General features: G+C 34.5%; 1 protein-coding gene across 1 annotated transcript in view; it reads left to right on the forward strand.

Moving 5' to 3' along the window:
* E(z) (histone-lysine N-methyltransferase E(z)) overlaps window positions 1-24,883 on the forward strand; it is a 39,397-nt gene that overhangs the window by 846 nt on the left and 13,668 nt on the right. Inside the window, exons 2-5 of the mRNA XM_072526485.1 lie at window positions 1,804-2,269; window positions 7,788-7,948; window positions 9,742-9,842; window positions 16,381-16,612. Coding sequence (XP_072382586.1) covers window positions 1,804-2,269; window positions 7,788-7,948; window positions 9,742-9,842; window positions 16,381-16,612 — 960 coding nt within the window. The remainder of the gene's footprint in view (window positions 1-1,803; window positions 2,270-7,787; window positions 7,949-9,741; window positions 9,843-16,380; window positions 16,613-24,883) is intronic.

A 24,883-nucleotide genomic window follows, 5' to 3' on the forward strand; every position in this document is an offset into this window, starting at 1 on the left:
TTTGTTAGATCTTATATTTTCATGACAAACATATTCTATAGCTGTTAAGTACCAAAGCTTTTCATTTATTGCTTTCTAATAGCCACCATCTATAATGTAATACTAACTATAACAAACCCATTAAAACAATTGAAGTTTGAGGAATACCATTTTGATTTTCAAACTGCAAACTATATTGGTCTTAATAAATGTTTATGATTGGGACAGTTTTCTACATTTAAATAACATTGAAACCTTAATGAAAACTTCTATCAAATCATTATGAATACAATTAGTTGTGTTGTATCTCAAAAAAAGGTCAAAAGTTGTAGTTTTATAGGTTGACAACATTTTTGTTAATTTAAGGATACAGTGTAAACTTATTTGAAAATAATGTTATTTAGAGGTATTTTTGTAGGATAAATGGAAGTGTTCACCTACTTCCTATTTTATTTCTTAGTTTATTTTGGAACAGTTTCAGATCACTGAAAAAAGATTCTGTATGTCCTAATACAATTAATTAATGCATCCTTTAATGATACATCATTGCTTTTAAATATGTCATATGCTAAAAAAAATAAATTCTCCACTAGTGACATGCTTCTTGGCTCATAAGGACAGCTGAAGTATATGATAACTTAAGAGATCACACATAAGACTCATTTCAATTTTTTCTTGGCTGGAGTATAGTAATAATAATTGATATGTAGATCTCTCTAAGCAATGTGACATTTTCTGTTCATGTCGCTTCTATTAATTTTTCATTATAGGAAGTTTTTGGTGGTATCTCCAATGCATTTTCGTATTAAAGTATTTTGTAAAAATAAAAAAAAAAAACAAAAAAGGCATGTTAACAATAATTCTTAAGCTTTTTGAAAAATTAATACCATTTCTGTCCTGAATCTTATATCAGCAATATGATCTGTTAATTGGTAAATCCATCCTTACAAATTTAATTTCCAACTTTCATAATAACGTTTAAGTGGACTCAATTTACACTGATTTCACTAAAGCTTTTGACTGTGTATACTTACCTAATAGGGTTCAATAAGTGAAAATTTGAATGGCCTATCCATGCCTCTTCAGGTGTACCTCAAGAGTCACAGTGAGGACCCTTGCTATTCTTGTTTTTTTATGAATGATATTGGAGTTATCTTTAAATGTAGCATGTTTCTATTGTTTACTGATTATTGGAAGCTATATATGCCTGAATCTTGCGCTGAAGATTGTGATAATTTATACATGTCACTTAATATTATGAAATTTGTCACATTTAGTAAGTAATATACTATCATAAGGTTTTAATATTCAAATATAAATTAAAGTTATATCACATGTGTTTATCATTATGATCAGTGTATGTTATTTGAATTAAATTTTATATTGTATTTTTAACTTACATTTTTAGTTCTTTGAAAATGTTAAACCTATTTTCAAGATAAATTCATAATTCTAAGGGTCTGTGCTAAGACCATTTTTAATCATTTGAAAGTATGAAACATGTAAATAAACTAATTATATTAGATATAAGTCTATTCATCATAACACATTTTTAAATAATCAATCATTAAGGGTAACATATTATTACTACTATGAACTAATTTGTATTAAATAATAAGAAATTTTCAAATAATATTTACAATGATAATAACATATTAACATATAATTTTTTAAATTAATTTGAGGATATTAACATCAAAAATAATTTTGTCATACTTACATATTCCAAAAATTCACTGCTACCTTTTGTGCCATTCTTATTTAATTAAATACATAGAACATCTCATTCTTTCTCATAGATATAAATATATAAAATCATTTTAGGGGATATACAGGTGACTACTATCAAAATAATGAATGCAGTAACACCTATTCCAACCATGTACACTTGGGCACCAATACAGCAAAATTTTATGGTGGAGGATGAGACTGTATTGCATAATATTCCTTACATGGGAGATGAAATTTTGGATCAAGATGGTACATTTATAGAGGAACTTATCAAAAACTATGATGGGAAGGTACATGGTGATCGAGAATCAGGTTTTATAGATGATGAATTATTTGTGGAGCTTGTTCATGCATTGGTTAATTACCAGGAAAAGGATAAAGGTGAGAAAAAGAAAGAAGAGAAGGAAAAGGAGAAGGAAAAGGAGAAAGAAAAGAAAGACAAAATAGAAGAAACAAAAGACAAGAAAAAAGATGACATGGACTTTCCCACTTTTATTATTTTTCAGTCTATTTCATCTCAGTTTCCTGATAAAGGTGGTCCTGAAGAACTAAGAGATAAGTAAGTTAAAATAAAAAAAAAACTTTATAAAATATTAGTAATAAGGATGATGATATTGTTGTACTATATATAGAGGGTCCCCAAATGCTCTTTATAAGAGGAATCTACAAATTCTGGAACTCATTTTATAGCATTTTGACACAAATCACCTTGTCAAATGCTTCATAAGGGTGCTAGACTTTTTTAAATGTGGCATCCTAATATTGGTTTAATTCAAATATATTTCTGTTTAATGGAATGTACCCAATCATTTGGCATTAATCTGATAACATTGAATCAACATAATGAGTTCTAGTATTACATACGCTGACAATCAAAACTAAAAACATATTTTATGCCAGTGATGGCGAACCTTTTGTGTGCAGGGTGGCAAAATTTAATAATAATTATTAATGTAAGTAATATTAATATTATTACTTAATAACGAACTCTGCCAGTGCTTCGAGATAAATATTTGAATTATAACTTTCTTTTATTTTTGAAAATGCTTGTCACCAAAAATAAGTTTATGTGTCAGCCCTGATACACATTTTATAGGTTCACCATCACTGTCTTACACCATATATACAGATTAAAAATGAATGAAGTGTAACACATTCATGCAATATAAACTAAAAATAATTTAACTGATAAGGGAAATATGTAATAAATGCTGGTTCCTAAAAACATCAGGATATATAAAAAAAGTGAAGGTAGTTTTCCTATGATATGGAATAGGTTCTTGAAGCCAATGTTATTTGATGATAAGTTCCACATCCAACCCAACTAGTTTAAAGTAGCCTATGAGCCATATGTCAACAATCTGTCTTTACAAGCCTATGTAGGCCTAGCCTCTTCAAGATTTTTCCTCCAGTGTTCCCTATACATCATCTTCCTTCACTAATAATGTACTAATCAACTACTAATCATGATTTTTCTGGATATTCATCTTCTACTCTGCCCAATGAGTCTATCAAGAAATGTTTTTCTTACTGGATCATTTTACTTCATCCTCATTACATGTTCTACCCACCTTAGACATCTTATTTTAACATATTTGATGATATCTGGTTCTTGGTATATTCTGGAGAGTTAGAAATTGTGTCATCTTCACCACAAACCACTGTTATTCTCCACTTCATAAGTCTTCTCAGGTTTCTCAGTCCTTCCTCTCAAAATATCCTAAACTATTTTCATTGCTCTTTGTTGGAATCCAAATCTCTGAGCCATATAAGACTGGACATATTATTGTTTTGTAAAGCTTTTCCTACATATTTCTATTAAGTACCTACATATGGGTGCAAAATTTGCATTATATTCACAGTATATTATATTATTCAAAAGAAAAAACCAACTTCCAAAATTATTTGTTGCAAAGTATCTTGTATTGCTCCCTACAGCAATTTACTGAAGTACTTGCATTGTTAATATTTACTACATTGGCTTAATTTGTCTATTGTTTTGCAATTAATTCACTTAAGAGGGAATGGCATGACATACTCATATTCATATTTTTATGTTGAGTTGTTGGTACAGAAGGAACTAATATATATTTTATTTAGCCATCATTATCAGTGATGGACAGCCCTTAGAGAGCCTCTACCTTAAAAGTTTCTTGCACCATGCTGTTCTGTGCTTAGGCTTTCCAGGTGGGAGAACTGATCTCAGTATCTTGTGTCACTCAGTCTATCTACTGGTGCTTTGGTCTATTTTGTATTACAGTACTCGCCTATAGAGAGTTTGTGATGCTGTTTATCATATTTGACTGTAGTACTCAGGTTATATCCTTAAACATTGCAGATGGTTTGTTTAATTGTAGTAATGATGTCTTTTCCTCCAAACTTGTTATTATATAATATGTTCTGTAGCTCAAAATTTTATCAGCATCTCCATTTTCTGTCTCTTCACAAACTGCTCCAAAGATTTTGTGAAGTATCTTGCTTTCAAAGATGTATATATATATATATATATATACAGTATACAAATTCTATAACGAACACGGTTATTACGAGTTTTCACTTATAACGAGGTACATTAGATGTCATGTGAAATTTTTATTGAACTATAACCCTCTATAACGAGGCAAATTTGGTTATAACGATAGAAAATAAGACCGAAAAACGTGTTTTTTTTACGTTTTTAAACGGCCTGGCAATAAACTTAACTGCCGCCTGCAATAAACTTCTTTACAATAAATACTACTATTTCACATCTTTAAAAAATAATGATAGATAGAATGATACTGGACAATTTAAAGCAGTCAAAAATGACAGACTTTTTCCAATTACAGAAGCAATAGTTTATGTTATCCTTGAAAATACGCTTTATACATTATGTAGTTCTTCTTCTCATTGCGCCGTCTCCTTTCGAAGGTTGGCGATCCAAATGGCAATTGTAGTTTTGGAAACTGCTGCGCGAAAGATCTCTGCGGATGAGCGGTCGAACCATCTCCTCAGGTCTTTCAGCCACGAGTTCTGGCGTCTTCCTACTGATCTTTTGCCCTGTACTTTTCCTTCCAGTATAACTTGAAGTAATTCATATCTTTCGCCTCTCAGCACATGACCCAAGTACTGCATTTTCCTCTCTTTGATTATTCTTAGTAATTCTTTTTGTTTACACATGCGACGAAGTACCTCAACATTAGTAACTCTTTGTACCCGTGGAATCCTCAACATTCGTCTGTATATATACATCTTAAAGGCATCTATTCTTTTTTCTACTTCGGAGTCCATTGTCCAACTTTCACAGCCATACAGTAAGACAGAAAAAACGTAACATCTGATCATTCGGATTCTAAGCTGTAGACTAAGGTCTGATCTTGTAAAAAATGTTTTAATGCTCATGAATGTTTTCCTTGCTTGTTCGATTCTTGACAGGATTTCTTTTTTTGGATTACACTGACTATTGATATTTGTTCCCAAATATTTTATGGAATTTACCTGTTCTATTATTTGACCCTTGGCATACACCTGTACGTTTATTGGTGTCTTTGAAAATACTAAAGTTTTAGTTTTGGAAACGTTTAGATGTAAACCGAACATTTCGCTGTGGTGAACTACCGCATTTATTATATTTTGTAGTTCTTGTGCGTTGCTTGCTATTAAGAAGGTATCATCAGCATATCTGATGTTGTCTATGCTGATTCCGTTAATCTTAATTCCGCCTTGGACCTCGTCTAATGCTTCTCTGAATATAGACTCCGAATACAAATTAAAGAGTAGCGGTGATAAGACGCAACCCTGTCTCACTCCTCGTCGGATTTGTAATTGGAAAAAAATTTAAGCACAGACTTTTTGTTTTAACGTATATCATTGACAATAAAAGTAAACAACTCTTTTTTTGTTTTAATCGGCGGTTTTAATAACGAGATCGGCTTATAACGAGGTAATTAGTCTGCCATTTCAGTTCTCGTTATAGAGGGAGTCTGGCCCAAACATCTAATAGCAGGTCATCTTCATCATCAGTCAATCCTTGATCTTCTAGCCATCCTACGTGTTTGAAGGAATGTTTTATTGTATGGCTTGTCACCTCGTCCCAGAATTTACTAATCATTAGGATGGGGTCAAGAATGTTTAGTTTAAGATCGCCATTATTTTCAACCAATTTCATCAAAAGTCTTCTTCTGTAATGGCTTTTCAAACTATTGATGATACTTTGGTCCATGGGCTGAAGGACACTCGTTGTGTTTGCTGGCAGAAAACTAAGTTCAATGTTTTCAAGGTCGCACTAGTTGCACAAGGTTGCACTGCAAAGTCATCTACGCACTCTTGTTTGCTTTATAGGTCACCGGTAGATTTTTTATGTTTTTAAAGCAACGTGGGTTTTTCGATTTCCCTATCACTAACAATTTTCGCTTCACTGAACCTGTCATGTTAGCGGCCACTAAAACTGTAATGCGTTCCTTAGAGAGCTTCCCACCAACGAACTTATACGATTTAAATTTTAAAGTTCTGTTTGGTGTCATTTTAAAAAACAATCCAGTCTCATCAGCATTGAAAATATCGTCTGACGCATATCGTGCCTTCAGTCCAGACCACACGTTTTCTAGCCAATCATCCGTTACGTTTTTGTTAACATCGCGAGCCTCTCCGCTGATTTGCCCGTAGTTGATTTTGTGCCGCAGCTTCCGCTTGCTCAGCCAACCCTCAGATACCTTGAAATTCTCAATTTCAAGCTCAGTTGCAAAAAACTCAGCTTTTGTCCTGACCACAGGTCCAGAAAGTGGAATATGGTTCATAAGCTGCTGCTGAAACCATAGCGCTGAAAGCATAGCGCGATCTAAAACTTCGTGCTGAGGTTTCCGCAACTTCTTCCTGCTACCGCCCTCTATATCCACATCAAGGCACTTTTTTCTGTCCTTCTATATCGTAGCCACAGTTGACTAAAACAGCCCCGCAACGCGAACGATATCCGATTGACCTTTCTCTTCTTTACGCGAGAGCACTTTACGCTTTTTCAAACACATGTTGACTGTTGACACACTGAGACACAACTCAAACTGGAAATGAAAAGTCGTCAATAGATGACAATATCTGTGTGATAACAGTTAGGCACGCCGCCCAAACAATAAAAGCGAGTCACTTAACCCTCTGATAAGAATGAGTAGAATGGGTGGCTGCATTCTTTAAGCGCAAAAAAAATAACCGCTGGACTTGCTTCTCGTGACTCAGGTAGTCTGAACTTTAAACACAATAACACATTTGTCATCGACTATTGAACCACAGTTTAACCACAAAAGTTTTTTCTTTTTTATACTATGATTGAACGCTGAAAAGTTATCGCTATAAAGAGAAAACGATATCGGTATAGACAAAGAATTAATACATCGTCCTTATGACGAACCCAACCAACGTTTACTATTTTCATCGTTATAGAGGAAATATATATATATATATATATATATATATATATATATATATATATATATATATATATATTGAGTTTTGTTAGGGTTTATGTCTGATTCATATGTGGGGATCAGGACTATCAGTGTCTTTTATTTATTATTACTTTTAATAATGAAAATTTTTCAACAAGAAAAATCAAAATTAGGTTTCAGTGTTAGTATGAACTGAGAGCAGCTACTTCTAAACTAAAAATGTAATTCTATAGATCACTTATTCAATTTATACAGCTGTTTTTAAGAACAATGATATAAAGACATTTTGTGCTTAATGTGATAAAAATTAAGGATATTGTTTCAGTTTTAAATTACCATTATTTAGTTTATATTTTACATATTTTTTAAGTATGTGTTCAACAGAAAGTTTATTGTTGGATTAACTAAATCTAGAACACCCTCAATTTTTTAATGATTTATTTTTTTATGATACACTTAACTTTGCATAATATTCAGGGCATTGACTGTTTATTTACAAAAACTTGTGCAAGTAAAATATTCCTTTAATAGTACATAACACTTTCCACTATAAAAACAACCTAACTAACAAGAATCCAAATATCCCTTATACTACACATATTACATTCTTTTTAAATCACTGCTACAAATAAACATGTTATATTTAAACATTTTATGTAGGTATGTGGAACTGACTGAAAGAACTGATCCCAACGCTCCTCCAGAGTGTACGCCAAATATTGATGGACCCAATGCTGCATCAGTGCCTAGAGAACAAACTCTACATTCATTCCATACTTTATTTTGTAGAAGGTGCTTTAAATATGATTGCTTCCTACATAGTAAGTACCATATTAAAAATATTTACATATTGGATAAAACATTTTGGCATAAATTATTTTGTTGCTTCTTCAAGAACACAGTGTGGTTAGGATTGAGATATCCAATTAACCAACAGTATGAAGGCCTATCCTTTATACAGGGTGATTCTTTGGTAGTTCTAATTAGATGTTATAGAGAAACTTGACATAATTAATATCTGAAAATTTAGAATGAGCGGATTTTAGATATGCCCAATTAATCTAAAATATTTAGAGTGTTCTACCACTTCCAGTTATACTGAAAGTTGACTAAAACCTCCTTACTTTAAATATAATGCCCTGTATATTATTACGCATTTAGACAGAACAGCTCTTGAGAATCCTTTCAATATAAGGTTTTGCTACCTTATACCAAGTGTTTTACAATATATCAGAGATGAGATTTAGGGGGCTCATCCTAAATTTTTAGATCTTAGTTATGTCAAGTTTGTCTAAAACTTCTAATTGGAACTCCCAAAGAATCACCCTGTATATTTTTGTTAGATTTGATCTAGAATTTCAGTTGCAGTAATAGTAAATTATGTTCAGGATTTTGACTATGCCTAATACAAAAATGTCAAGTGTATATTCAATTTGGTCATATCTCTCATTATGTTGTAGTATGCACCATTGAAATGATTTTACATTTTTTTTCCAAAAACACTTATTTCTTTTCTAGAAATGTTCATGAAGCTGTAGAGGTTTGAAAGGACCTAGCAAAATATAAAAACAGCTTATTTTTTTAAACAAAGACTACACAATCTAGCCTGTTTATCAACCATATAAAGGATGATGGAAAATATATAGAAATTACTGTACATATTTTATCCTCCTACTGGTTGATTTTTGCATTTGGGTTCATTCATTACTGAGTTACTATAGTACAAAGTGTATATTCGAACTCATTACAACTTTCAGAAGACTTGTAGTGGAATATTGATTAGAACATATAAATAGGATCTCAAATCTTGGATCTAGTCCAACGTTGCAGGACAAAATCTTAAATATGACTTTGCCTCATGGACTCCTATGATATATTACCCAACTTGTGTTTAGCAACACATCAACATAACCTTATTTTAGGTTGAAGCTATTTTGGTATTTTCAATTTTGTTAATTAAAGTCTGTTTCTATAGTTGATAGATACAGTTTTGTTACAGATTGTATACTAAGGTCACCATATTTCTGAAGACATCAGGGAGGGTGTATTATCCTTAGATCACAATTATTAGAATAGTAAATAGTTTAATAGTACTTACTACTTGTTCAACAGATTTGTTACTTTTGTTTTGCTGCACATTTAGGACAGCAAGGTAAACATAGAAGGTAGAAATCATCTTCCATTTCATGTAGTTACTAATATTTACTACAGCAAAACAAAAATCCGAATAACACTAAAAATCATTCCATTTAGATTAAGACTACATATTTTAGTTAAGGGTTTTAGTACATGTTCTTTTAAATTGATTTAAACTATTTAAAAAATATTTTGTGCAGAATTGATATCGAAATACCCATTTTAAACAGCTCTAGATCCCTTATTTAGTTCATATGGTCATTACACTATTTTTATGTCCACATAGATGTGAAATAAACAGAACATGTCATAATTAAAACAAACTTATATACTATGTTGAATTTTATAGTTTATAAATTAATAAAAGATTTTATAAAGTTTAAAAAGAATTGTTTAATTCAAATGTAATTGAATTAATAATTTTTAGATATTTAAAATATTTTTTTAAGATTGAATACATTTTTCGTTTTAAAAACAGGACTGCAAGTTTGCCATCCTGGACCCAATTTACAGAAGCGTCGTGGGCCTGATCTAAAACCTTTCACTGATCCATGTGGAACTGACTGCTATTTACTTTTGGTAAGTGATGATATTCGCTTTTAACATTTATACTGAAAATACACAGTGAATTACTTGTCTTAAGTTCGTTTTGATTCATTATGCTGGTACTTTGAACTGTATTAATATTTATGACCTAAATTAAATAGTTTTTCTTCCTATCATTACATGCAAGTTTATTATTTCTCTGAAACTGTTTTCTTGTGGCATGTCTAAGTTAAATATTAGGTGTATATATGGGATTATGCCACTCTTCTTCTTTCAGTACCCTCTCCGATTGTCGAACGTTGGCGATCATATTGGCAATAATAACTTTGTTTACGGCGGTTCTAAATAATTTTAGCGGTGGTCTCTTGATACCATTCCCGGAGATTTCGGAGCCAGGATGTTCTTCGTCGGCCTGGGCCCCTCCTTCCGGCGATCTTACCCTGTATTATGAGGTGTAGAAGGTTATACCTCTCTGAATGTCTCATTACATGACCGAAATATTGTAACTTTCGAATTTTTATCGTTTTTGGTATTTCTGTGCTCTTTTTCATTCGATGTAAAACTATTTCAGTTCTTATTCGATCAACCCAACTTATCCGCAATACTCGTCGATAAATCCACATCTCAAAGGCCTCTAATTTTTTCATTAATGTCTCTGTAAGGGTCCAGCTCTCCATACCATACAGCAATGTGGAGAATATGTAGCAGCGTATTAATCTGACTTTAAGGGTTAACATAATATCTCTATTAATTAGAATTTTCTTTAATTTATAGAAGGCGGCTCTGGCTTTTTCAATGCGTATTCTTATTTCTTTATTTATATCCCAGTTATCGTTTACGTTTGCACCCAAGTAGGTAATATTGTGGACTCTTTCTAACTCTATTCCATACGCTCTGATGTTTGTTGATTGTAACTCCGTTTTGCTGACAACCATAAGTTTTGTCTTAGAAGTATTAAGTTTTAGCCCATATTCATTACATGCTTCGGTTACCCTGTTTATAAGTCGTTGCAGGTCTTCTTCATTGGAGGCAATAAGTACCGTGTCGTCTGCATATCTGAGATTGTTGACATTAATTCCGTTAATTTTAATGCCTGTATCTTCAACTAAGGTTTCTTTGAAAATAAGTTCGGAGTAGATATTAAAAAGTAGAGGCGATAGAATACATCCTTGCCTCACTCCACGTCGTATTTCCACTGCTTCCGTCGCGTTGTGTCCAGCTCGTATGTTTGCACATTGATGCCAATACAATTTTTTGATAATACGGAGGTCTCGGTCATCAATTCCCACCTGTTGCAAGACACCTATAAGTTTGTCATGGTTTACTCGGTCAAAGGCCTTTTCGAAGTCGATAAAACACATATATACTGGTTGTTCTATATCCCTACATCTTTGAACCATGACCTGCAAACTGAAGAGTGCTTCTCTGGTTCCGAGGTTGTTTCTGAAACAAAATTGTAAAACCACTTAGTTGTACTTCTATTTTGTTCTAAATTCTCGAGTGCAGTATTCTTAGGCTGACCACATAAGCTGATTAGACTCATTAAAGCCACAATGGATGAAACTCAGGCATGTGTACGAATACAAAACAACCGGACAGACTTTTTCAAAATCTCGCAGGGACTAAAGCAGGGAGATGGGCTGGCACCAACATTGTTTAACCTGGCACTGGAGTATGCGGTTAGGCAAATGCAAACTGGACGAGAAAACCTACTGACCAATAAAACGGTTCAACTGGCTGCCTACGCCGATGATATTAATATTATGAGTAGAACATCAACAGGAGCACAGGAAGCATACGCAGAGTTAAAAACACAAACGAAAAGGCTAGGTCTGGAAATTAACACAGAAAAAACAAAAATAATGGTACAGACGAGAAGAAATATAATCCCACAAAACATTATGCATGAAGATGACATTGAAACGGTTGGAAAGTTTACATACCTGGGAGTAGAAATATATACCGATGGAGCAGAGGATGGAGAAATACGAAAAAGGATAACGCAGGCAAACAAAGCTTATTTTGCCCTCTCCCATATATTTCGGTCTAAAAGTGTCCACCGAAATACAAAGATGAGAATCTATAAAACTTTAATTCGGCCAATAGCATGTTATGGCAGCGAAGCATGGGTCCTGAAAGAAACATCCAGAAACAAACTCGACACATTCGAAAGAAAAGTACTGAGGAGAATACTAGGACCTGTGAGGGAAAACGGAATCTTCAGAATTCGATATAACAACGAGCTCTATCAACTGTATAAGGAAACACCCCTGTCAGACTTCATTAGAATACAAAGATTGCAATGGGCCGGACATGTGATACGAATGGGAGAGGATAGGCTACCAAAACGAGCACTGAACGCCAGAATGCAGGGAAAGAGACCAGTTGGAAAGCCAAGAAAGCGCTGGGAAGACACAGTAAGCAGCGACGCACAAGCACTTTTAGGAGTCCGTGTATGGAGAAGAGCAGCCACAGACAGACAAGGGTGGAGGCAAAAAATAAAGGAGGCCAAGGCTCATTTTGGGCAGTATTCTTAGGAAAATTTTCAGTACATGACTCATCAGACTGATGATCGCCACACTGTTTGGCATTTATTTTTTTCGGTATCAGTACAAATGTTGACAGTAGCCAGTCTGTTGGTATATGTCCTGTTTCATATATTTTATTAAAGAGGCTTAGAAGAGAATGTTTGCCTTTATCGTCGAGCAGTTTGATTATTTCGCTTGGAATTTCATCTGGACGGGTTGCTTTCCTATTCTTTGATAGCTTTATAGCTCTTTCCATTTCATCGAGTGTTATGTTTGGACCAGTCGATATGTTTTTGATTTGAATTTCTGTTCTATCGTCATCAAACAGCTCCTTAATATATTCTTTCCACCTCTCTAATCTGTCTTGTTCATTGACTATAATATTTCCTTGTTTATCAAGTAAACTACTTGCAGTTGATCTATACATTCCAGTTATTTCTTTCACCTTTTTGTACATATTAAACATGTTATTCTTTTTCTGCAGTTCTTCTATTTCAAGACATTTGTTGCTGTACCATTTTTCCTTTGCATCCCGGATTTTCCTTCTGATTTCTTTATGAATTTTATTGTATTCTTCAGTGTTTATATTTTTCTGTTTTCGCCTGTTTTCCATTAGTCATAATATTTCATCAGTCATTCATTGTTGTTTGCGATTATTAATAGTTTTATAATTTTTAGTTGTTTCTTGCATAATGCTTTTGACATGATTCCAGTGGTCTTCGACGTTATGTGTTTCTTTCGATTTTTCGAACTTCCTTTTTATCTCTTGTGTAATTTGATGACTATTATTTTGAATACAGTCAGTGTTTATTCGGTTAGCCGGTTGTTGGCGTTTTACTATTTTAAGTTTGTGTTTTATGTCACTGATTAATAAGTTATGATCTGAGGGGACATCGGCTCCAGGTAGTGTTTTAGTTATTTTGATTGAATTTCGGTACCTCTCGTTAATTGTTATATAATCGATCTGATTTCTTATGATCTTTTCTTTAGTATCTGCTGGTGACTTCCAAGTATATAAACGACGCTTGGGTAGTTTGAAGAATGTATTTGTCACACAAAGATTGTTCTCTACGCAGAATTCTACAAAACGGTCTCCTCTGTCATTACGTTGTCCAAGTCCAAAATTCCCTACAATGTTTCCTTGTCTACCTTTTCCTACTTTGGCATTGAAGTCCCCCATTATTATAGTAATGTCTTTGTTTTTCAGCTGACTCATTACCTTCTTTATACCATCATAAAAATTCTTTATGTTATCTTCACTACTGCTGGCTGTGGGCGCATAAACTTGGACCAGATTTATATCTACTGGTTTTGAGTTTAATTGCATCACGATGACTGTTCGAAATGTAACTTACAGATTTAATACAGAAAGAGATTTCTTTATGTACAATGAATGCGACGCCATTCCGGTGGTTAGTGCCTTCTTCTCCGGAATAGAATACATCGTGGTCGTCTATGTTACATTTACCAGTCCCTGGCCACCGCATTTCGCTTATCCCAAGAACTGGTATATTGAGCCTTATCATCTCACGTATGGTGTTTTGTATCTTACCAGGCTCGTAGAGACTTCTCACATTCCATGTGCCTATTCTGATACCTGATTTTATTCTGATTTCTTTTCCTTTATCACAGGGATTTCCCTGGATAACGGCCTGGGAAGCCCTGTGTGCTTGTCTTCTCCTGCCGAATCTTGGTGTCCGATGATGATGATCAGTATACCTTTTCTTATCATATGATAGTACCATTATGATTGAACTAAGGAATAATAATGGGGTGGTTTCCCGTTGCCTTCCCCATCGCAGTATCACAATCATTTAAACTGCTCCAGTTATGCTTGTGATAGCCCAGTTTCAAGCCGATCCAGGATTATTTCTTTTACGCCTTGAGCTGGTACTGATGATCGCTGCTGCCCTTACCTGCTGCTAAGTGATTGTAATAAAAATTACATTTTACGAGCCCTAAATTCTTATATTTATTTTTTTTAAATTGTAAATGAAATTAACATTTTTTATGATGTACGGAATTATTTTTACGATTTGATTATATATTTATTTTATGTTGATTACTATTTAATTAATTGTTTGATAATCGAAAAATGCTGACAACTAAATATTGGAACAAGAGGTTTGTAACAAATTGAAATAAAAATTAATAAGGCATAACGTCGCTCTTAGCTTGAATAACAACCTGAACTCTATTAGGCATTGTATCAACTAGGCCTTCACAGAATTCAGGTGTAAAACTATCCAATATTTCTTGCAATTTAGCACGTAGTTCTGACAAAGTATGCTGAGGGTTCTTTCTTAGGCGTTGTTTCATTTTGTGCCTCTAGTGTCTATTGGATTAAGATTCGGGCTGTTAGAAGGTTGTGAAAAAACTTTAATTCATTTTCCCCATCCATTTTTTGGTATATTTAGCGTATGCTGAGGCTCCACCCTGTTAAAAGATAGCACTGCATACAGCACTGCTGATTGGATCATAGTTCGGTATAATTTTAATTTTGTTGCCCTCGAGATATTATTGTAGTTCAAAAGTTTGCGTTATGCGCCGACCGTTCTCCTTCCCTTCGCAATTCTTTTCTCTATTTCCTGAACCTCGTCTTCCTTAATGATTATGTTAACTCATATGTATTCAGATTTCTTTACTTTTCGAAAACGGTATTCCTTGTTTTAATTATCTGATTTTATTTCTGAATATGTTCGTTTAGTTATGTTCTATATCCCAAAACTTTGAATTAATTGAATTGAATCTGAGGCCGCCCAATAACTTTTTTTTTAGAATAATTTAAATATATGTAGATTGATGATCTACAGATTGATGACAACGTAAAGAACATCAATAGAAACAGACCTACTAACATACATAGAACAAAAAAGACTAAAGTGGTATGGACATGTAAGAAGAACTAGTGACAGCAGATGGATAAAGAGAATAACCGAATGGAGCCCTATAGGAAGGAGGAAAAGAGGACGACCCCGAAAATCCCGGAGGAACGAAGTAGACGACGCCATGAGTAAGAGAGGCCTAAACGATGGAGAATGGAACAACAGAGAGAGATGGAAATGGTTGAGCGCGGGAAGGCAGTGAATACTGTAGAATCCCTGTATATATATATATATATATATATATATATATATATATATATATATATATATATATAATTTAAATATTCTTAGCAGCACAGTATTTGCTTGGGTTATTAGAACTACATCATCGGTAAAGGCAAGGACCTGGCTCTTGTTGTCTTAGATCGTCCTTTGCGTTCTTATGCTACTTCCTCTAAATATTGCCTCTAGTAGGAAATTAAGGAACTGTTGACAATGGGTCTCACTGTTTCAATCTATTGTTCTACTAATTTTTGTCATTTTTATTCTGTTCGCTTCTTAGTAAGAGACTCTTATATTTGTTTATACAATGTTCTTCAATTTGTTATAGTTTTTTATTCATATCCTTCCGTTTCTTATGTCTACAAAACTTTTCCGAATTTCTTCTCTCAGCTTCATCTTTCATTTTATGATCATCACTTGGATCTTCCAGCATTCTTTATCTTACCTGTTCTCTTTTTTTATCAATCTGTTTAAATTATTTTTCAAACCATTCTTCCTACCTTTCTCTTCTTATCCCAGGTGCTTCTTGGTCGCTTTTCGCATTGTTTCCTGAAGTATTCACATTTGTTTCTAGTTTGTAGTTTGCCAACATCATATTTTTGCGAGAGTCTGTTCGTCGTTTTTACTTGTGTATTTTTCTTTTAATCTGATTATCAACAATATGTGATTAGCATTAGTACCTAAATAGCATTTGACATCTGTTCTTTTTACTGGGTTCTTGCTTTTTATCAAGATTTGATCGATTTGGATTTTTATTCTTCGACCCGGTATTTTCCATGTCTCCTTATGACACGTTAATATAACCATAACACTGTTCTGCTAATGCTGTATACTTGTACTATAAACACTGACTACTAAACTTTTGAACAATCCCAGAAACAATTTTTTTATTATATGCCGTCCTTTATTAATTTTGATCATATTTTTGTGTTAAAGGATGTAGTGAAAGAAACAATGGCTGCCAAAGCGAAGCAGGAAGAAGAGTCTGAAAAAGAAAAAGAGAAAGAAGTTAAAGCTAAAGTACCTAAAACTGCCGCAGAAACGGTCACTGAACTGAAAACAAACGGCGTTAGCAACCAGTCTCCGAGGAAGATCTGTAAACAGCAGAGTGTTGATTCTGGAAACGAAGCAAGCTCTGAAGATAGCAACGATAGTAATAAGTACAAAGGTGAGTGATAGCGTTAACTGTACATTGTTAAAACTTAATGCGGGTGATGCATCTTTTCAAAATTAGTGTTATGATAGAGTCAACTCACCACCTACATACCTAGATATACAACTACAACTAACCTAATATGAAGTTAAATTTCTTTATCAACCGTTACTTAATCGTTTAGATAGATTATTCATTCATTTGATTAATATGAGATTAATATGAGAACTTTATGGCTAAATACATACTCAGTGATTATAATAAATTATATTCCTATCAATTTACTATCGAATCATTCTTTACAAGTTCTACACAGTTTTCATTAATTTTGCGATAGTGCTAATAGCGTGTGTGCTAAATGTGTGTTTTCTATATTCCGTAATTGAATTCTTACCAATTCTAACATTTTTCGTCTTCCTCAGCTTTTCTCTTTTCAGGGGTCGCTGTACCTTACTCTTCTTCGCCATGAATTTCTTGTCATCGTGTCTTCTTCATTTAAACCTTTCTCTCTTAAGTCCTCACCACACAATATTTCCATCTTCTCTCCGGTTTTCTTCTACCTCTCTTTCTCTCAACATGTAACTGCTCTAGCCTTCGCCCCACATAGTTCTCATTTCTACGTCTAAACAATTTGCTTAAACACGTCATTCCTGACCTTTCCTTCTAGTCTTACCCAACATCCACCATATCATTTTGGTTTCAGCTACCTCTATATTATTTTCCTGAACCCTCTTTACAGGCCACAATTCACTGCCGTACATCAACGCAGACCTCACCACACTTTTGTATATCTTTCCTTTCAGCTCTTTCCCGATTTTTCGATCACATAGTAACCCTTTCATTCGCTTCCAGATAAACCAACCAGCCTGTTTTCTGTGGACAATTTCTTGATATCTAGTGTCCAATTTTTCGTTATATATGAGGTATTTAAATTCTCCTACTCGTCTTAGTTTTCCCCAAGAAATACGATGGAAACAATGCGATTTCCCCAGCCATTCCTGTTCCTCCCAATTAAATATACTCCGTTTTCGACCCGCCAACCTTAAGTCCTCCCTCTTCAATAGCCCTTCTCGAACCCTCTCCAACGTCTCCAACATTTCTTTGTTCTCCTCCACTAAGACGATATCAGCCACAAAGAGCACTGACCAAGGAGTCCTAAGCATAAATGTAGAAGACGTTTCTGTTAGAGGCATGGTTACGAGGGGGTGTCCACAGGGAGGGGTGCTATCACCACTACTCTGGACATAGTTCTAGATACCCTGGTTGACCAACTCAGCAGCAACGGTTTCTACACAATAGCCTATGCAGACGATATTGCTGTCCTGCAAAGCGGTAAGTTTGAGAACACACTATGTGAGAGATCACCAGTTGCTCTCCGACTAATAGAAGCATGGTGCAAGGAACACTCACTATCTATAAATCTTAAGAAAACAGAGATGGTCCTCTTTACCAGGAAAAGAAGAATCACGGGCTTAATACTCCCAAGGATTCTAAACTATAGTCTGAATATTTCTTACGAGATGAAGTACCTTGGTATTACCCTTGACAGAAAGTTAACATGGAACTCACACTTAGAGGGTAGAGCTAAAAGAGCATATATTGCCTATGAGCAGTGTCGACGAACGGTCAGACGCACCTGGGGCCTTACGCCCAGGGTGATCGCCTGGGTCTACACCGCTGTCATTAGGCCAATGCTAACTTACGGTACCAAAAGTGCTACAGGCAACAGCGATTAACAAACTAAACCATATTCAGCGGATGGCTTTGCATAAATATAACAGGTGCCATGAAAACAACACCAACTGCTGCAATGGAGTTGATCATTGGCATCACGCCTCTAGACATATATAAGAGGTGGCGCTAGTGACAATGATGCGACTGCGCTCAGCTGGTGCAAACCTTGATGTAGGAATGGGACAATTGAGAACTCGTTTCTGGCGGGGAGAGCTGGATGCGCTACCACTGCTACAGGCAGGCTGCGACTCAATCGAACCAAAGTTTGTCTTTAACAAACCCTACAAAATTGAAACAATACAGTATATGGAGACAAACGTGGCAAATGCCTATTGCATATACACCAATGGCTCCAAAATGAAAGAAGGCTCAGGATGCGGGATATACTCCAGATCACTGAACCTAAGAATAAACTGGGGTATGGGCAAAAATGCCAGCGTAGTTCAGACAGAACTGACTGGTATCTCCATAGTCGCAAAAGAGATAACCCAAAAAGGTATAGCAGGGAAAACTATAATGATCTGCACAGATAGCAGACAAGCGCTACTAACCTTCAATAGACCACGTGTCACATCAGGTTTAGTAATGGAGTGTCACGAGTCACTAACTCAAGCTTCGGATGGTAATACCATCATCCTGAGGTGGCTTAAAGGACACCATAGGAATAAAGGCAACCGCATTGCTGACCAATTATCTAGGAAGGCGGCAGGCCTAAGACTCTTCGGACCTGGGGATCTTTTTGGTTGGTCAACTACAATAATCGCGGAAATTGTCAAATGTCACTTCCATACGCAAACCGTAAAAACATGGGAAGAAGGGCAAGGATGTAAACTTGCCAGGGTAACACTAAGTAACCTTGAAGTGTCAACATCAAAAAAGTACTTGGGAATGACCAGGAAAAACCTACGTTTGGCAGTTGGTTTTTTAACTGGTCATTGTCAACTAAGCAAACACCTCCACACACTAGGGCTAGCAGACACACCTCTATGTAGGAAGTGTGAACGAGAAGACGAAACTGTAGAGCATATCCTATGTGAATGCCCGGAGTTATCGTTAATACGAGAGTACGCGTTTGGCGAGAGAGATGTCTCCTGGTGACTTGCCCACCTTCCTAGAAATGGCAGGATGGACAATGAGCTAAGGGTGACAGCTCCCTGGGAGGATGCACAATGGGTCAATTGTGGCCTAAGTGCTGTGAAACTTAACTCGCCCTCCCTACTCTACAGATACAGATACAGACCAAGGAGCCCCCTCCCTGACCTTCTTTGTCAGTACATCCATAACAAGGTTAAAAGTAGGGACTTAGTGAAGAGCCTTGACTAAGTGTTATTATACTTTAGACAAATGAGTAAGTTTATTCTTAGTACTCAATGTAATCTCAATATAGTATATATATATCTGAAATAATTAAATGGAATAAGGCAAATTTGGGGACATATTCTAAAAGGTAATGAATGTCAACGAAAGCGAGTCGTCCAGATCGCATATGTGACTGAAAATGGTGTCATTGAAAAAAGGTTCCATTCTATTATATCCTATGATTGTTTGTAGATTTTTTTGTTTGTTTTTTTTGTATTCTTCAATATCATGTGCGTTATTATTATAAATAATAGTGCATTTGAACTTGTGCATTTGAATTTACATTTCAAAACTGCATTTCAGATCTTTTTTCATTCAGTTGAATTCTTTAATTATTCTTCTACTTAAGTTCTTTATAATATCTCTTAGTACTTATAACTTTATTAGACATATATCTATCATTCTTTTGTATACTTTATCGAAAGCCCCTCTTAAAAGCCTTCTCATTCTCCCAATCTTTTGTTTTCCTTCTTTAAAAGAAACTTGTTCTTCTCTGTCGCTAAAATCGCAGTATCGTCAGTATAGGTGAAAATGGTGTATGTTCTAATACAGGTATATCGCACGTGTATAGCAAATAAAGGAGCGGGCCTAATTCGCTACCTTGCGGAAGTCCCGCCATATTTCGAATAGCTGTTTTCTTGTTTAATTCTAAAGTGTCTTTCAGATATATAAGACTGTATAAATTTGCGAATATTGCTTGTACATAAATAATTTTAGTTTATATATCAAACCTGGATGCTACACTTTATCGAAGGCTTTAACAACATCAAGAAATACATGCCCTCTTTTCTTCTAATGATTTTTCAATGATATTTGTTATTCTATGCACTTGATCAGTTGTTGCCTGCTTATTTCAGAAGCCTAATTGATGTGCTGTAATCAAATTGTTTGTTTGAATATCTTCGATATTGTAGGAATTAGTGATATCGGTCTGTATGAAGACACTTCATTGGGAGTATTGTTCTGAAGCTATTTTCTTGTGGCATTTTAAAGTAATTACTATATAAATGGGAATAAGCCACAATTAAAGGTTAAAGTACGTTTATTGACGTTTCAATTTCCACTTCGGAAATCGTTCTCTAACGTACTTTAACCTCTAATTGTGGCTTATTCCCATTTAAATAGTGATTACTTCATTGGGAGGTTTTCCTGGTTTAGTAATCATTATGACTTCCGCTATTTTCCATTATCTGGGTACATACATTAGCAAAGGCAGCATTAATAAGATTAGTAAGTTTCATAATAGCTTTCATGGCTGCGTAATATTAGACAATGGTGTGGTACCACAGTAAAAGAATTATTTCGCACAGCAGCAGATAGAGAACGGTTTCAGGAAATTGTAAACATGATGATGGCCAACGTCCGAATATGGACACGGCACCTAAAGAAGATAAAAGCTTTACGAGGTAGGTTTTTTAGTACCTCAGATGTTTTTACTATTTTCGTTGGGAATAAGGCACAATATTAATTTAAAATAAGTTTATTTTTGATCCATTAGTTTATTCCATTTCGGAAATCGTTCTCAAAATACAAACATTCATAAATTAAACAAATTTACTATGGAATCACTAACGGGAGAATTTTACTGTCATCGTTGCATGTGGTTGTCTTTTTAAAGACTGATCACATGCTATGATTTTTTCTGACGGATATTCTTAAGTTAAAGTTGATTTCATGTAATCGAATGACAATTAAATACAATAAAAACAAGAAAATTAGAATATCTCGGACATATTACACGTGGAGAGAAATACACCTTGCTCCAACTGATTATGCAGGGAAAGATCCAAGGAAAGAGAAGCATAGGGAGGCGTAGAATGTGATGGCTGCGCAACCTGAGAAAGTGGTACAGATGTACATCAAATGAACTTTTCAGAGCAGCCGTTTCAAAAGTCCGAATAGCTATGATGATTTCCGAGCTCCGCCGCGGAGATGGCACTTGAAGAAGAGAAGTATCGAATGAACTATCTTAGAATAAAGTCATCCCAGGAACGCAACTCAACAATATTGGCATTATCATTTTAAAGTCGTCTACTTTAAAATGTATAATATATGCCTGAATTGTCAATATGAATGAGCCAGATAAAATTAAATTATTAGAAGAATTTTTCACCAAGTAGGAAAAAACAAAATTTGTTTAATTTATTAATGTTTGTATTTTGAGAACGATTTCCGAAGTGGAAATCGAAACGTCAAAAATAAATTAAATTTTAAACTTATATTGTGGCTTATTCGCAACGAAAATAGTAATTGCATCAAGATGCCACAAAAGCAGCTTCAGAACAGTACTCAGACGTTTTCTTTTATTTCAGTCATTACTTCTTTAGGGGATGTTGGTCTTATTACTTTTTCTATTTGAACTGGTTTTCTCCAACTTTGTTTACGGTCGTGGCCTTCATTGGCTTTGAATGTGTTTTCAAGATGTTTAGCAAATATGTCTGGATTTTCTTCATTGCTCCTGGCCCAATTACAATTCTCAAGTTTAATGGGTAGAGAGGGATAATTGGTCTTTTCCGTTTTTTTTTGTAACTTTGCACAAATAATAATCAGTTCTACTATCATCCGTTAAACCTTTTAAGTAGGAATTTATTGTTTCATTCTTTAGTTGTTGGATTTCTCTTTTTACTTGTTGACTCCTGTTGTTTAATTTGGCATTTTCTTGAGGTGCCCTAGTCTGTTGTCATATTCTTCGTAATTTCCTTTTTTCGGTTGTTGTTAGTTTTCGTATTTCTTTTGGATAATTATTTCCTTGTACTACAAGTTTCAGCTTAGGAGTGTTTTCCCATGCTGTTTGCTTGATATTGTGCACAAACAGTTCAACCTGCTCTTAGTTTTGTAGTGGTATTGCCAGATTAATTTTCTTTTCAAGATATAGTTTGAAACTTTCCCAATCTGTTAGTTTATTAGTTAATGTTTGAATTTTTTAATGAGTATCGCTTAGAGTTAATAGTATGTTACTTTTTATATTGATAAATTGTGCTTTTTTATTGATGTTGATTTTATTGAACTAACATTAATATCACAGTTTTTAGTTCTTACGCATACCATAGTCGATTTTATATGTGCAGTTTTTTACTCTAACTCTTTGGTTGAATTATCAGGATGTATTGTGTGGTATACTTTATATCCTTTGAATTTTATATAAGATTGATTTGTAAAATGTGTCTTAGGTATGAGATATTTCAATTTTCTCGATATCAAGGATCGCATGTAACTCTTGTTGATGGTGTAGCTACTCATTGGCATTTCATTCCATGATTCTGAATTAATTAGCCATTTCTGATAGCAAGGTTGACGCTATGTTCCAGGCGAGTAACACTTCATTCGATTTTTTTAGTTCGACTCGTAGGAGTGCATAGTCGAGTCTGATTCATTCTCATGCTGGTTATCCATTTGTAGATTAATGTTTTTGGTTTTTATTGTTTCGCTATATTTCTCATTTATCTCTTTATGGTCTCAGTAAAATTTTGTTACTCTTCTTTCAGTTACTTTTCTTTCTGGAGGATTTGATAGGTTGATCTTTTCTCCTTTTGTGGGAGTGAACACACCCTCTGCTGTTGACAGTATGCTTATTATCACAATGGATGCATTTTGGTTCTGCGTTTTTTTTTGCTTCTCATAATCTTTAGTTAAATGCTTTTTTTGTGCATGTAACACTTGTTGGTTCTCTGACACAGTATTTCCAAGTATGCCTATATGCTTGGCGTCTCTTAGAGCTTTAGAGATTTTAACTGGCTGGATCTCCACTCGTAATCCCAAGATGCCGTAATCCCGTAAGTCTTATTGACATTTCATCTTGCATAAAGGTTTGTATGAACATGTCTAATGGCTGTTGGGTTGGTCATTTAAGTTTATTTGACGGCATTTATCGGTTTGTAGCTTCTACGTTGTAGGTCAGCAACAATATCTTGAATTTTGCACTACAACTTTAAACGGCATGCCCTGCTTATTTTGCTATTAGTGGTATTGAAAAATTTTCCTATTTAAAGCTCTTGCTAAATTTCTGTATTTTTCACCACCTTAAACATTAATTTTTATTACATCACTATTAACAATGTTTGTAGTGAACCTGATTTCCTTTAATTGAAGATATTTGTATCGTAGTTTTTAATGCCTTCTACTACCATTGGGGGAGGCATTTTGATTTTCTTGTCTGTAATTTCTCTGGAGGCAGGATTTGGTCGTGTGAAGAAAGTACCCAGTTTCCTTTTTTTTTTAATTTTTTTCTTTCACTATAATTTATTCTGTCTCTTTGGATAATCCCTCCTCGTCAATTTCACTAGTTAAACCTTCTAATTTTCGGCAGCTTTGCAAACATCAAATAAGGCCTGTTCATTTTGTGAGCTCTGACAATACTCTTGAAAAAGCGCTTGATTTGTTTGTTGCTAAATATACTTCATTTTGTGTGGTTGGTTGGAACATCATACATCCATTTTTATTAGAAAATAAAATAACGTACTTGTTAATTAATGACCGAAGAACCAGTCATCAGATACCACTCATGATGCCATGAATGATATCCTGATCTTAAAGCTGGATTTATAGTTTGACGGATTGTAAACGTAGACGCACCGGAAAAAAATAAACATAGAATTTTGTGTACTCTTATTTATAAATAAACGTAAACGCATGACGGAACGTAAGTGAAACGGACTGGAACGGAAGAGTTCGCCAACTTTCATCTTTTACAGTGCGTTACTTGCGTCTGGCCAATCAAAAGGAAGAATTTTGTGCATGTAACGATTATTTTTGCCTACCACATTGGGATCATTATAGAGGCTTGAAAATTTGGGACAGAAATTACGGGGCTAGAAATAGGGTAAGCAAAATAAACTGAAACGTTTGCGAACGGCTACTCAGGGTTTTTTTTTGGAGAGCTGGATCGTGGATAAGTGAATGACGAGTGAACTACAAAAAGTCAAGCAAAAGGGGTACTTGCATCTCCTGGACAAACACAACACAATAAGGTTCTTAAGCTATTTGAAATAAGGACGCCGCTTAGAAGAATCTTCCTGCTGGATGAAAGAAAGACTCTTCCTTCTTAAAAAATATAAAAAGGGTTAGAAACTTTTTAAAAGAAATAATACTCGTTCTTAAGGGAAAAATATTACACATTTATTGTTGTCTCACCACAAACAGTTACAAATATAAATAGTAATACAAAATAACAAAAAACAAACTTACTATGTTACT

Source organism: Diabrotica undecimpunctata, chromosome 3 (genome assembly GCF_040954645.1).
Source record: "Diabrotica undecimpunctata isolate CICGRU chromosome 3, icDiaUnde3, whole genome shotgun sequence".
Taxonomy (NCBI): Eukaryota; Metazoa; Arthropoda; class Insecta; order Coleoptera; family Chrysomelidae; genus Diabrotica; species Diabrotica undecimpunctata.